The sequence below is a fragment of the Canis lupus genome, chromosome 22 (assembly GCF_048164855.1).
Source record: "Canis lupus baileyi chromosome 22, mCanLup2.hap1, whole genome shotgun sequence".
Taxonomy (NCBI): Eukaryota; Metazoa; Chordata; class Mammalia; order Carnivora; family Canidae; genus Canis; species Canis lupus.
In genome coordinates this window covers 13,336,252-13,351,125 of record NC_132859.1, presented here as the reverse complement: position 1 = coordinate 13,351,125, position 14,874 = coordinate 13,336,252, and the positions used below count along the sequence as shown (strand labels likewise).

At 35.3% G+C, this 14,874-nt stretch overlaps 1 protein-coding gene across 11 annotated transcripts in view; it reads right to left on the bottom strand.

Annotated features, from left to right (window-relative positions):
- SLC9A9 (solute carrier family 9 member A9) overlaps positions 1–14,874 on the bottom strand; it is a 655,912-nt gene that overhangs the window by 393,106 nt on the left and 247,932 nt on the right. For all 11 annotated transcript variants that reach the window (XM_072792384.1, XM_072792386.1, XM_072792387.1 and 8 more), the window contains one exon: positions 5,992–6,107. In XM_072792384.1, the coding sequence (XP_072648485.1) occupies positions 5,992–6,107 (116 nt within the window). The remainder of the gene's footprint in view (positions 1–5,991; positions 6,108–14,874) is intronic.

The window sequence follows — 14,874 nt, the reverse complement described above, 5'->3', positions numbered from 1 at the left end:
TATTGATGTGTTGGGTACACCAGGACTCCCAAATGTCTTTGTACACCTTAAGGACCTCTCAATCTCACCTAGCCCATATATAAAGGGACATTTCAGACTTATCAATAAAAATCCACTATCTTGGGTAGTCAAATTTACCAAACTGGGAGCCAAGTCAATGATGAAAGAGACAGGAGGATAGTATAAGGTCAGAGGGTTCCCTTACGGGCTTTAATCATTTGTAAATTGAAGAATATTAACCAAAGCAACATTTCTAGTTGTTGCCATATTGTTTGTCTTTTCTTTTTTCTTGAGCAGACTCATTGACTAAGCCGTCTAAGTACTTCTCTCCTCTCCTAATCCTGCCATTTACCATACATGATCTCTTTGGGGGCTCTGCCTTTAATCATCCACTTTCTGTTAAGTGCTGTTGCTGACCTTTACATCATCAGTAGGATCTTTGTCAGTGAGGACAAGAGGAAATTAAATCAATTAAATAATAGTCAAATCATCCTAACTGGAGGTAAACTGAAAATTGGCTGAGGAGAGTCAAACATGCAAGAAGAATTAGGTTTAAGTCTAAATATGTGTCTATAAACGAAAAATATGAATAGTTAATAACACCTAGCTAAGATTTAGCTAAGGCTAAATGAGAAAGAATTAATTTAAAGAAGGCCAAGAAAAGTCAGACCTGGGGAGCACAGGTTTTCTTTCATAAATTAGTGAGTCACAATAATTTAGACAATAAATGAATAATTGTGGGGTAAGATTAACTAGGTGTTTTAAGGCTGTTGAAGATCTTAAATTGCAGAGTAGGTTCAGCGTGTTTTAATATAACAATTAGCTCCCAGTAAAAGAAGAAAGCTTTTTCCTGTTCACATGTGGGTCTCTACTACATAAGATCTTCTCTAACATTTGCTGAATCAGTGTTGGAACCCAAGAATGCCTGAGTGGAGGGGCTTTGGGTTGATTTTTAACGTACTTTAAAACAAAAGCTTGTTTTAAAATGAAAACCAAGCTTATAGAAATAAGAAACAGGGAATGTTACAGCTGGAAAGGGCTCTAGTCAAAACTTTTCATTTTACAGATGAAAAGTCAGTTTCTTCATCTGTAAAATGAAAGGGTTGGGAGAAATGAGATCAAATATCTTCCACTTCCAAGAACGCATAAAATCTAGAAAGGCTAAATGGTGCCCAAAGTTGCACAGATTGTCTGTGCCAGACTTAGAAAGTAGATTTGGTTCCCAGGATTCTCTTCATGGCTATGAGTCAATTCTGTTTTTTTTTTGTTGTTGTTGTTGTTTTGTTTGTTTTTTTAAGTTTAGTCAGCCCAATTGTTTGACACAATGCAGATAAATACCCATCTTACCAAGTTGGATTTATTTTTCTATTTCAATCAATTTTCCTGTGTCATGTAAACATAACCTCAGGGATATCACCAGCCACAGAAGAATTAAAGCTTTAACAAAATACAATTGTGCTTGGAGCTGACTGAATCACTCAGTAGGATTCAACAAACTTGGCCTTTGGCACTAGGATGGAGAAACTCTGGATACAATGCTTTTTAACATGCAGATTTGTGCAAAGGTGACATGAAATGGGACCTGACCATTAAAAGCAAAATGTCAATATATGGGCAGAAAAGACTAACCCTACATAACTAGAAATCACTAATAGGTTGAAAATATCTCATTTTGAGTTCATGCTTCCCACCGCTACCATGGAACTTCTACATTTCCCTGGAGCTGTGAGAGTGTAGCATGAGATCTTCCAGCAATGACCTGGGAGTTGAGTCATCTCTAACCCTGAAGATGGAGCAGTCTGTACCTCTACATGACTCTGGGGCTCTGGTCCTCTAATCTACACCGTGAGTTCTTAATCTGAGACCTACTTTTATTTCTTTTTTTTCCTACTTTTATTTCATCTTCTTCCAGGAAATGAGTCAACATCATGCATTAAAAGATTATTTTTCCTTTTTCATAGCATAAACCAAAAAAACAGATAAAAAAACTTGGAAAAATATTTATAACTTCTATTATAGACAAAAGGTTAATATCTCTAATATGTTAAAGTCCTCTAAAACTTGAAAAATAAAAATTAACAACCCTACTAGAGCAAATCCATCTTATAAATGGTTCATTTTCAGAAAAAAATAAAAGCACATGTCTCTTAAACGTATGAACACATATTTAACCTTACTCATAATAAGAGAAGTATTAAGTCAAACCAGATGGAGACATAAATCCTCACCAACTATATAAGTAAAAATCCAAAACTGTGATAGAATTCTGCATTGGAAAAGCTGTAAAGAATAGGTATATGTTGCTGGTATAAATGCAAAATCACACAAACTTTATGGAGAAGAATTCGGCATCTAGGAAAATTACAAATGCATTTACCTCCTAATTTGTTTCTATAAATCTATCCCAGTTCTAAAACACTGTAAAAATGTGGAAAGGTATTTATTTTAGTGTTAATAGTTGCAACGCCATTCATAATTGCAAAGGACAAGAAGAAAAGTAAATGTCTGTCAACAGATAACTGGTTGAATAATCCATGGAGTACAAAGGAGTTCTAAAAAACAAGGAGAGAGAGAGCTTTACATATTGCTATGGACTATTCTCTAAAATATTGTTAAAGAAGAATCAAGTGAGGAAACGTGTACAGTAGCATTTAGGAGAGTATGTTTATGTTTGTGTATTGACTTAGATTAAAAGTAGAAGTTTTAAGTAGAAGTTTTTTAAGAAAAACCAACCAAAATGGTTGGAAAGTTAGGGTAGAGGGGACAGGGATAGAAGCTCAATGTCTCTTATTTGGTTCTTGATTTTCATTTTGGACTTCTGTAGCTATTTAATTCTAAAATAAAAGTTAAAAACAAAATGAAACAAATGAACATTATTGTATATTCACAATATACAATCCACAGAGGAATTATTTCAAGAGCTCTTAGAACAGTAATTTTTAACTGTTCATCCCAGTTAGATATATCCAAAGGTTAAAAAGAACCACAATGAAATCTTAAGCGTTTTCAATAATCATATTTTTAAATAATAATATGCATATTATAATTTTGAAAATATTTATTTTAAGGAAATAAGAAATTATATATGTGATAGGAAGAAGAAAAGTAGGCAGAAGAAAAAATAAAATAAAAATTTAAGGCATTTAAGTAAAATTTCTGTAATCTTAAATTTGAGCTGAAAATATTAATATACATTTTTGATATTATTTCTCCTTTAAAACAAATAAAAATATCTAGAAACAATGACCAATCCAGTACCAATGAAAACCCCTAATTCCCAAATTTTGGTCTCCAAATAAATTTCCTTCTTATAAAGAACTAAGGCTTCTGGGAGAAATGACTGGTTCTAAGTAAGGGTGCAGGAAACACACAAATTAAAGTTGGAACATCTAGTCTTACCCAACGACAAAAAAGCTATGAAAGACCCATGGGGTCATGACAAAAGGAAATAGAAGAAACCTGAAGAAGTTCTCTGTTATCATGTTGGAGTATTCTGAACATCAAAAAGAATAATGACAGCAGTAGATAGAAACATGTCAGCCATGTTAAAATCCATGTATTGAAATAATACTTTAAAAAAGAAAAATATCCTTGATCATATGTGGAGGATGCCAAGGAAACAACTCATTATTTTGAAAATTGGTAAATAAAGGGAAAGAATCAATCATTTATCCTGCTTTTTTGTTCAAATGACATTATGGGGTACTTAAATAGTTATTTATACGAGAGCACTGGCCAATAAATATAAACATCAGCTAGAATTAGCATACTACTAGCTTGTAACCCTTAATTAATACTGGGCTAACTAAGCAGTAGCCATTAATACATACTAAAATCATTAGCTAAAATGGAGAATTCTAAAAGGTAATGCTTCCCTTTTAAATTCTAGAATCCAATTCGGTAAATCTGGAGTTGAGCCTGGGGCTCTGCATTTACAACAAGCAAACACATGGTGCCAATACCACTGGTCAGAGGCTATCCAAGAAAGACAAAACAGCCCCTGACATTTGGGGGCTGACCTAGTATTATTATCTGAACCTTGGCGTTCTGCATACACAGATAATTTCACAGAACAGTATCAGACAAGGTCACTCTGTGACTATGATAGATCAAGACAAAAACGAGTATCTGGGTGGCTCAGTTGGTTAAGCATCTGACTTTTGATTTTGGCTCAGGTCATGATCTCAGGGTCGTGGGATCAAGCCCCACATTGGGCTCCACACTTAGTCGGGAGTCTGCTTGAGAGTTTCTCTCTCTCTCCTTCTGCCTTCTCCCCGAGCTCTTTCTCTTTCTCTGTCAAATAAATAAATCTCAAAAAAAAAAACAAAAAAAAAAACAAAAACAGAGAGACAAAGGGGTGCCTAGGTGGCTAAGTCAGTTAAGTGTCTGTCTCCCTTCAGCTCAGGTTATGATCCCAGGCTCCACAGGGAGCCTGCTTCTCCCTCTCCCTCTGCCTGCCTCTCCCCCCTGCTTGTGTTCTCTCTCTCTCTCTCTCTCTATCTCTCTGTCTCTGTCTCTGTTGCTCTCTCTCTGTCAAATAAATTAAAAAAATATATATTTTTTAAAAAGACAAAAACAAGACTACTGCATAATATGTTTCAACAGAAATAATGAACGTTGTCCAAACCACAAAATTGACCAAATATCCCCCTATTCTGGCTATTTTAAGAGTTCACTACTTCTTTACCAATTTTAACTTTAGGCTCAATCCAGTCTTCCCTCATTCTGCATAAGACTTAATAAAATGCCCAATCACTGCCACTTCCTGATAGCATCTTTTCCAGAGCAAAGCTCCAATTCCTTAAACCTTCCCTAAAATCATCAAACATAAGCTCAAGCCTATAATAAGTCCTTTCTAACACCCTCTGAAAGGTCCCAGTATTTCCTCTGGGGTTCATTATCTCTCATCATAACATGTAATAAACACATCTTGTTTAGCTACAGGTGTGTTCTGGTGGTTTTTGTTGGAGAAACTAAAATAGTGTGATGAGTCAGGTTGACAGCTAAGTCACTAATCACTATGTGATGTTTTGCTATAGAAACTCATGGCGCCATCTATAAAGTAATTTTTCCCAAAAAGAACATGAATCTCCTTAAATCTCTAGATTTAACCATCAGTTTTACAAGAAATATATTGTATAGAGGAACATCTTAAGGAGCCATATTCAGTTCAACCATGAAACAAACTGCCTATTTTTCCCCAAATAACTGACAAAAATAGAAGACGGAGGAGGAACATATAAATTAAAAGAGATTCAATAATCATATTAATCAATTGTAAAATGTAACCTTATTTGCCCCCATTTGTACAAACTATTACACAAACTAATAATGATAATGATAAAAAAGACAATTGGGGATATTTGAACAGATAATAGCTCTTTGGTAATATTAAAGAATAATTATAAGTATTTTTAGGTTTCATAATGTCAGTGCTCATTTTTCAAAATATTTACAAATAAAATGATATACTGTTTGAGATTTACTTTAATCCAGTCATGATAAAAGGAGTGTAGGGGGGTATAGACAAAAAAATTGGCCATATTTGGTAATTGCTGAAGGGTATATGACAATTCTTTTTATTATTCCCCTTACTCTTCATGTGTTTGAAAATTTCCATAGTAAACAATCTTTTTGAAAGTATTGTTTTACCATTTAATTCAATAGATCACTTTTGAAAGAAGACGTTGGAGAAAAAACTAAGACATTCAGCTCAAAACAGCTATACATCCTAGAAAAATAAGCTATAATGAATTTTAAATTCTGAAATTCCCACTACTGAAATTGCTTTCAGATCCATTTTTTGAAAGCCATTAGAATATTCACCTATTTCTTTCCTTTCCTTTTTTAGTCACTAATCTATGTGTCAATTGCAAGTGAAGAGAAATAAGGAATTATTATGATGTGGACACAGATGATAGTCTTTAGAGAAACATTTAATTTAAATGTTTGATTCTTAAATAAAAAAAAAAATACTATCTGAGCAATTACCTGGATCTGTAGCAGACATCAGTGAACCAAAAAACAAGCAGTCAGTGAAATGGAAGTCTCCATTTTTCAACTGGCCAGCATATACCATAGCTTTCACAAAGCCATACATAATTAACCTGTTAAAGAGAAAAATAAGATCCTCAAACATCAAGTTGAATCTTGTGCAAACCCATGCTATCATAGCTAACATCCTAATGTGCTTCCTGAATAAGCATCATGCATAAATTACCACCACTCTGCCGATTCATGGCCATGCTGGCTCTCAGTACATTATCTAAACTCTTGACGATGAAAGACACTTTTACCAAATATTCCAACTCAATCATCTAGCAAAAAGTAACAGAACATTTTATAGAATATTTCAATGATTATAAATAAATCTCAAGGATATAAAATAATCTGTCAAATATGTCATAGCAAATTATGTCCACAAATATAGCAGCCAGGTTAGCATCTGTTAATGGGTTGCTTTTCAGGTTTTATTGTTTTGTGTGGTTGCATGCCTGAAAAGTGTTCAAATTTCAAGTCTGTCATTCCGATGAGAAAGATATTGGTCACACACAGCACACCCAGCCAACCAGTTACTTTACAATATATACTAATGCTAGTGTCAAGACACTGCCACATTGGGTACAGAATCACTGGCAGGTTAGAGCCCTATAACTTCAATACACTGTTGAAAATGAATCCTGAAAGGTTTATGTTTTAATCTTGCAAGGATAGCTATTCTTTTCATGAGATTATAAGCTTACCAAGCTCACATCATGGAACACCATTTGTCTGTCTTGGTCATTATTTGCCACCCTATAGCTTTTAAATTGTATTTATTTAACGGACTGATTTTTGTCAAAATCCTAGTAGAGGATATACAGAGATTTCTGAACAGGACCAAAGTAAAATCACTGTAAGTGACTCTAAGAGTCCTTAGAAATTGTAGATCCTCAGATCAATAGATGGGGGTTTAAATATTTACATGCTTTGAAAGTTAACTTCTTAAAAAATGTTCTAAGGTTGTGAGCATGGCTAAAAAGGGTAGAAAAGAGATATTAGAAATTATAATGTTAATGAGAATGCAGATGTTTCAGATTCTGTTAAAAACTTTTTCTCCATGAGAAAATATTTTGGAGACATCTGCATTTAATCTAGGTTCTACAACTCACCAGCTATATGGTTTTAGGATGTTAATAACATTTTCTGAGCCTCAATATCCTTACTAATAAAATAGTGATAATAATAATAACCCATAGAATTATTTTAAGGATTTCCTGAGATAATATACATTTGGTTTCTGGCACAGAGTACAGTCTCAATGAGGTTATTATTATTGCTAATAATATTTATCAAAATAGGTAATATTTACTTACTTTTTATATTTCTTCACAAACTTTAATGGATTTAATCCACACATTAATCCTATGAGGAAGGTACTATTTGCACTTTACAGATTGGAAAACTGAACACAATGCCATCAGGTAACTTGTTCAAGATTACACAGTTATTAAGTTGCAAAATCCAGATTTGAACTGTGGAGAACTGGCTCCTGAGCCCAGTTAAATACTATGTGGTATTTAACTACCACATAATATTGCCTAGATGAACAGTTATATATTTTACATTATATATTATCCCATATAATATAATCACCACTATCCTGTTAGGTGGTTGTCCTGGGTTGTACAAAGGCACAACAATGGAGTATCCTTAAGAACTTGGAAATAATACAAGCCTCTGAGTTATAATTATTAAGACATAGTGGGTTTGAGTAGGTGGGCAACATTACTGTGAAGAGTGTGGACTATACTGGGGAGGCTAAATCTTAATTAGGCTGAAGGTGTTAACACATCTGAGAAAGCCTACGTCACGGGACACAGCGACGGTTATTGGGAACACGCAAGTACCAGAGGCCTCAATCAGGTCATGCAGCCTCTTGATAGGTGTAGGGCAGCTTCATTCAGTTTATATGTTCATTTAATAGACATTTATTATTTAACCCCTACAATGTGTCAGGCTCCATGCTAGGTGCTTAAGATACATCAGTGAATAAAACAAAGATCCCCGCTCTTAGGAAGCATACATTTTAGCAAATAGCAATAAAAATTATCTTCTGGTGTTAACTCAACTTCACCACAGTCCTTTCCCATTCGAGCTACATTCAAATATTGAGCATTTACAGGCTCTGGAATCAATATAAACTTTATGACCTGTGACTATATTTCTGAATTTTATACCCATTAGTTAATCTTACAGGTTGGGAACCTAGGCTCAGAATTAAAATGACTTTTCCCATATTGCACAGAAGCCATTACATTGGGTAAAATAAAAAATACATGCATATATACTACCCAGGCTTGGCAATATTATACAGAAACTAAAAGCCTCATATACTATTGATGTAAATGAAATTAAAGTCTTAATGAAAGTATTAATTTTTAAATATTCTATAGCTTATTAAATGGTTGCCTACAAATTTATGCCAAAAGTTAATCAAACATATACGAAAACATGTATATTCAGGTTACATCAGATTTCTGTTGTTTGTAAGAGTGAAAAAAGTCAAAGAAATCTAAATATCCAGTGAATAAATTACAAAACACATATAAATGGGCTCATATGCAATTGATACTGCTATATACAAGACTTTATGTTAGACACAGAAAAAGTAAATTGGTAAAGCAAATTATTAAGTGGTAAATAATTTCTAATTTTATAAAAATTGAACATACTTAGGCATACATACAAACAGGAAAAGATGAAAAGTATATAGTCTAGAAAGTTAATAATGGTTAAAGGAATTAAATGTGACAACTTTTCTTTTTTGCTTTTCTTTATTCTTCTAGTTCTTTTTAAAAAATTGATAATACTAAAACCAAATAACATACATTAGTGAATGCTATTATGTAACACAATAGACTTTTACTGTGTCACTTAATCCTCAAAATTCTGAGTTAGGGGCTATAATCATTCCTTTTTCAAATGAGAAAATTATGACTCAGGTTAAATAACTTGCCTAAGGTCACAAAAGTTAGCTGGATTTGAACCCAGGGAGCTGGATGCTAAGCCTACATCATTAACCACCAACTCTATAAAGCTTTTTAATTGCTTTGAAATCAGGAGAAACACACATGAATGTACACACACACACACACACACACACCTACACACATGATTTGTTTATTTTCTTCAAATCAACTCCTGGACATAAAGTACCTATCATTCCATAGCTTACTTGAGATAATACTAAAAAAAGGAGAAAAAAAAGTCCAGTCCAGTACAAGCTCAATACTAATAACAATGGTCATCATCATTGGCAATTATAATACTCCAATGATTAGTGTGCATATACCATGTACCACACCCTCCTTTATAAATGGTAACTATTGTCATTGTTGCTACATTATTATTAATAAAAACTAGTTATAACTATATTAATTGGGAAGCTAATAAAATGAAACCATTAGCAACTACCATATTCTCATAGGGTACATTCTATTAGCACTTCACAGAAAGTGTTTCAGAAGGCTCTGGGAGGGATATGGCTTGATGGAGATAGAGAATCTGGTGAAGTCCAATGCGTGCAATGCTGTGAAGATGATAGACCTGAATAAAAAGTCCCCCAGGGGTCAGTCTGTGTTTAGTGACAGGCTGGGTTATAGGGATGGGCAGAAGCAGAACTACCTCATAAAAACCATATTTGTTGATAACATTGATTTTAACAAATATCCACTTAGTTCTACTCTTTGAAAAGCAAAGTGCTTGTGCTATGGAGGACCTAAAAGTAGAAATCCATTACCTGCTCTCAAAAAGTAGAGTATTACAGGATGGCAATCATGTCATTGATGCTAATAGAAAGCTTTGGGTAAAAGAGAATTTGGGGAAATGCCCAATACAATACTCTACACACTCACTTTATTGAGTGTTTATGACATGAGAACTCATTTTTAAATTTCATGAGGATATTTTACACTATTAAATTTCCACACCTAAAGACTTGTGAAAAAAGTTCCATATAGTTAATAGTCTTCTTCTGTAGTGTGCCTCCCTCTTTTTTTCCCTTCCTTCCCCTGTGTTCATCTGTTTTGTTTCTTAAATTCCACATATGAGTGAAATCATATGGTATTTGTCTTTCTCTGACTTACTTCACTTAGCATAATACACTCTAGCTCCATCCACAACATTCATTGCAAATGGCAAGATATCGCTCATTTTACTGGCTGAGTAATATTCCACTGTGTGTGTGGGGGGGTGAATGGAAGGAGGTGGGTGAGAGATGGGTTAAATGTGTGATGGGTATTAAAGAGGGCATTTGTGATAAGCATTGGGTGTTATACTTAAGTTATGAATCACTAAATTCTACTCCCAAAACCTATATTACATTATATGTTAACTAACTAGAATTTAAATAAAAACTTGAAACATAGAAAAGAGAAGATAGAGGCAAACCTAGAAGACAACTCTCAGCTATAGAGAACAAACTGACGATTACCAGAGGAAAGGTGGGTGGGGTCATGGGTTACATAGATGATGGGTATAAAAGAGGGCACTTGTGATGAACAAAGGATGTTGTATTAAAGTGTTGAATCACTATATTGTACACCTGAAGCTAATATTACACTGGATATTAACTAATTACAATTTCAATAAAAACTCACAAAAAAAGAAAAAAAAGTTCCAGAAGGTTTATTTGCTTGGATGATTTTTAAGTATGCCATCTTAATCTCTATCAGTATTTTAAAGAAAAAATATCTTCTTATAAAAAAATAGTTTTAATCAAGTAATGAATAGATTTACTAAAGAGGCAAGTTTCTTTTTAATTGCTAGGGATAAGTTAAGGGAGTTGTCAGTTTGTAGATACAGCTGTGTGGACCAGTTCCCTTAACTGTTGGAAAAACCACATCCCTGCCTGTGAAATAGGCCACTATGTGAAGTTCACTCTGAAGTGGGAAAATCCCAAACCAACAGGCTCTGGAAGCAATATGAAGGTTATAATCTACATCTAGAGTTCTAATTTCTGTACCCAAACATTTTCCTTTAGATAAATATCTTTCCCTATTTATTTGTTCAGACTTTATTAATAGTATATATCTCACATTTCTTTTTTTTTTTTCTGAAGCATGCATTCAAGAGCAGTACCCCACTGGAGAATTCATAAATTCTTTTTTATTTTGAGCTTTATTGAAACACAGTTGACATATAACTGTGTGTAAGGTATACAATGTCATGATATACAATGAATATATTGCAAAACGATTACCCAAAAAGTTAGATAACATACCTATCACCTCCCAGTTATAATATTTTGTGTGTGGAGAGAACTTTTAAGATCTACTCTTTTAGCAACTTTCAAATATTCAATAGAGTATTATCAACTATAGTCATCATGCTGTGCATTACATCCCCCAAACTTACTCATCTCCTAACTGGAAGTTTGTACCTTTTGATCATCTTCATTCACATCTCTCATCCTCCCTCTCTCCCCCTGGCAAACACCAATCTATTCTCTATTTCTATCAGAGAATTAATAATTTCTTAATGCTGGGCTGGATGGGGTTGGGAAGGTCTTCTAGCCAAATTCATTTATTCATTCACTCATGCATTCACTAATTTGCCCATTGACTCATTCATAAAACAAAAAACTACTCAAAGATATAATTCCTCCCAAGGGAGTTTACATTTTATTGGGGGAACCAGGTATTTAATAGCTAATTTATAATTTATTATTTTATTAATATCGTGTCTAAATCCTATGGAGAGAAGTAAAGACTGCACATGTGCACACTTCTCCAGTTGGGGAATACTAAAGGGGGATTTTTATTTTATGGAAGAGATCACAAGTTCAACTTTAGAAATGTTGAGATAAAAAAAATAAGAAATGTTGAGATTGAGCAGCTGGTGAGACTGGTATACAGATTTGGATCTCAGTAAAGGATTGGCTCAGGACACAGATTTAAGTGCAGACATAGTGTGTTGTATGTTATTTCAGCCTTAGGTACCCATGAAAGTCAGAAGAGAACATAAAGTGGAAGAGGGCTCATGATGGAGGCCTAGATCCAGCATTTGAAGATGAAGCAAAGATGATGAAGCAGTGAAGGATACCAAGGATCAGTCAGAGACGTGAATGGAAATCTAGTAGAGTAGAGTGTCACAGAAGTTAAGAGAAGAAAGTGTTTCAAGAAGAAGGGCATTGATAGAGTTGAATGTTGCCAGCAGGCCATTTTATTTAATGTCATTAGGAGTGTGGGAGCTAAAGTGAGATTAGGGAGTGTTGAAAAGCCTATGAAAAATGAGGAAATTAAGACAGGCAACATACCCAACTCCTCTGAGAAGTCTGGCTATGAGGGAAGCCAACCCTGTCTCCAGAGAGAGAAGGGAGATTGAAGTGAGACTTGAGTTGATCATAAAGGTGTGAGGAAGAAGTTGTAAAGAAGCTCACATCTCATGAGAACTCATAAACAGAGGACACAAAACAGTAATTCTGCTTTGTTAAGATTACTGGCATTAGGTGGTAAATCTGACTTTGGGTGGAATGATATGAGCTTTAGATAGTCTATACAACAGTGGGCTCCTACAGGTGTCAAAGAAACGATTCTCTTCTTTTGCCATTGTTTTGTCACTTTACTTAGTCTTATGAGAAATACAAAGATAAGCCAGACATGATTTCTACCCTCAGAGAGAAGTGACAGGTCACCTACATAAGCAGAACACATGATAGAAAGTGCTATAACAGCCCTGGAAGAAGTGCAGATCAAGTGCACTAACATCACAGAAGAGAAGAAACTGTTTTATCTGGAAACTCAGGACAGGGCTTGAGAGGAAGGTGGCATATCCGCTGAACCTGAAATATACATTCAAGTAAGGAAACTGCCAGCAGTGTTGCATCAATATGTGGGATGTCCCAACTACTGATTTTTTTTTCCCTAAAATGCAAAACCTTTCCCACTGAAGGTGGCTTGTTCTTCAATCAGTACAAAATCCAATGGACAAACAAATGAAACCCTTCCTTTGGCAATCCAGGGACCCATCTCCCATCTGCCACTCATTGTAGAGATGAGGGAAAAAGGCTTTCCTAACTAAGCTGTGACTCCATTCCTGCTTTTCACTTCAGCACCCAGTCCAGGCTGCTCTGCCTCTGGGGGCCCATGAATCCTGAGACTCTGTTGTAACTGAAGCAGGTACTCAGATCTCACAATACAATATGGCCTCCTTGGCCCATTCTACTTTTCCCACCAATCTTAAGACTTTGTTTCTTCTGTTTTATTGAAGGTTGGGGTGGGGTGGGGATGGGAGGGATGCCAGTGGGGGTGGGGGTGGATTAAAGAGTCATTTGGGTGGCTTGAGGGCATGTCAAAAGTATCTGCCCTTCATCTTCTCTTCTTTGAAAGGGTTGGAGGGAGACAGACTTTAGAGGAAGGGGAAAGTTGCCCTCAGTTTTAATGTCCCAAATTGAAAGAGGAAGCTGAATAGGTAATGGGTAGGAGGAAGGAGAGCAATAAGGGGAGGGTTAATTGTCAAGGGCCTAAGTGTGTGTATGTTGAGGTTAGGAAGGAAATTCTATGCTAGGATATTTGACTGCTCAAAAATTTTATTTGCAAAAGCCATCACCAGAATGACCACACTCCCATATTTGTTTGTTTGTTTGTTTTCTATCTCTGGCCTCTCTTCTTTTCTTAGCTGCCAACCACTCCATGGAAACTTGATTTTTCTCAAGCCATCTATCTGCCATTGATTTGTAGGCTCTCTGGCCCTGAGATTTTTTTTTTTTTAATAATAAGTTTATTTTTTATTGGTGTTCAATTTGCCAACATACAGAATAACATCCAGTGCTCATCCCGTCAAGTGGCCCTGAGATTTTAAGAAGACTGTCATAGGAATAAAAGTGAGGGAAGGAAAGAGAGAACAAACAACTGAACATTTGTTGAGTACCTTCTCTATGCCAGACCCCATGTTAATGCATTTTATATGTTTTTTCAATTTACATACACATACACACACACATACCAGTTGGGCAGCCATGATGATTCTTATTTTATAAACAAGGAAACCCAACAAGTAATAGAAGTGAAATTTTAATACATGTTTTCTACTTTTTACTGTTTTTACTTTTTACTACTTTCTACTTTTTACTATTGAATGCCAAGTAGAAAATTTAAGATATCTCTGTCTTGGCTTTACGAATTTAAGAAGCCAATTACTATATTCTTTGTCCCTGATAGAATGTCTTTGACATGATATTATACTGGGAGTAACTCCTCAAGGGTTAGGAGTGGCCTAGGAGACCTTCTGTTCAGGCATTTGATTAGAGTGTAAAAGGGTCTGGAAAGCACCATGCCTTCCATGATTTGTCCTTTAAGCCAGTTCTATATCTGGCTTCCTGTGAGCCAGAAATGGCCACATTTTTCAATAAGAGAAAAGCTGCTGAGAGGAGGTTGTGATGAAACACTGTTTTTAACCATGGCGGGGGCCTAAGGCTCTGGTCTAAACCATGGGTCCCTTGGAACAAAATTAAGCAAGTACATTTCTCAAATACTCTACTGCCCATCTGCCTCTTAACTTGCCACCTTACTGGTCCTTTCCTGGAGGCCTCACTCACCTGTGCACTTTTATGACAATTCCTGCTTCTACAGCAACTTATGCAATTGCCTCGGACAATCAATCCTCCCTTCTGTAAAGTACTTCAAGTTTCTTGGAGGAAATGGGATATAAATCCCAAGCATGAATATGGAATGGGCATAAATTGCAATGCTGACATGCACTAAGAGGTAGAGATCTACCGAAAGATGAACTAAACACAGCTAAGAGCTTAACCAAGCATCCATGTTGTGTGTCGACTCACATCCGCTATCTGAGCATGCTGGCTCATTCAGGCATGAAAGGGGATCACTTCTG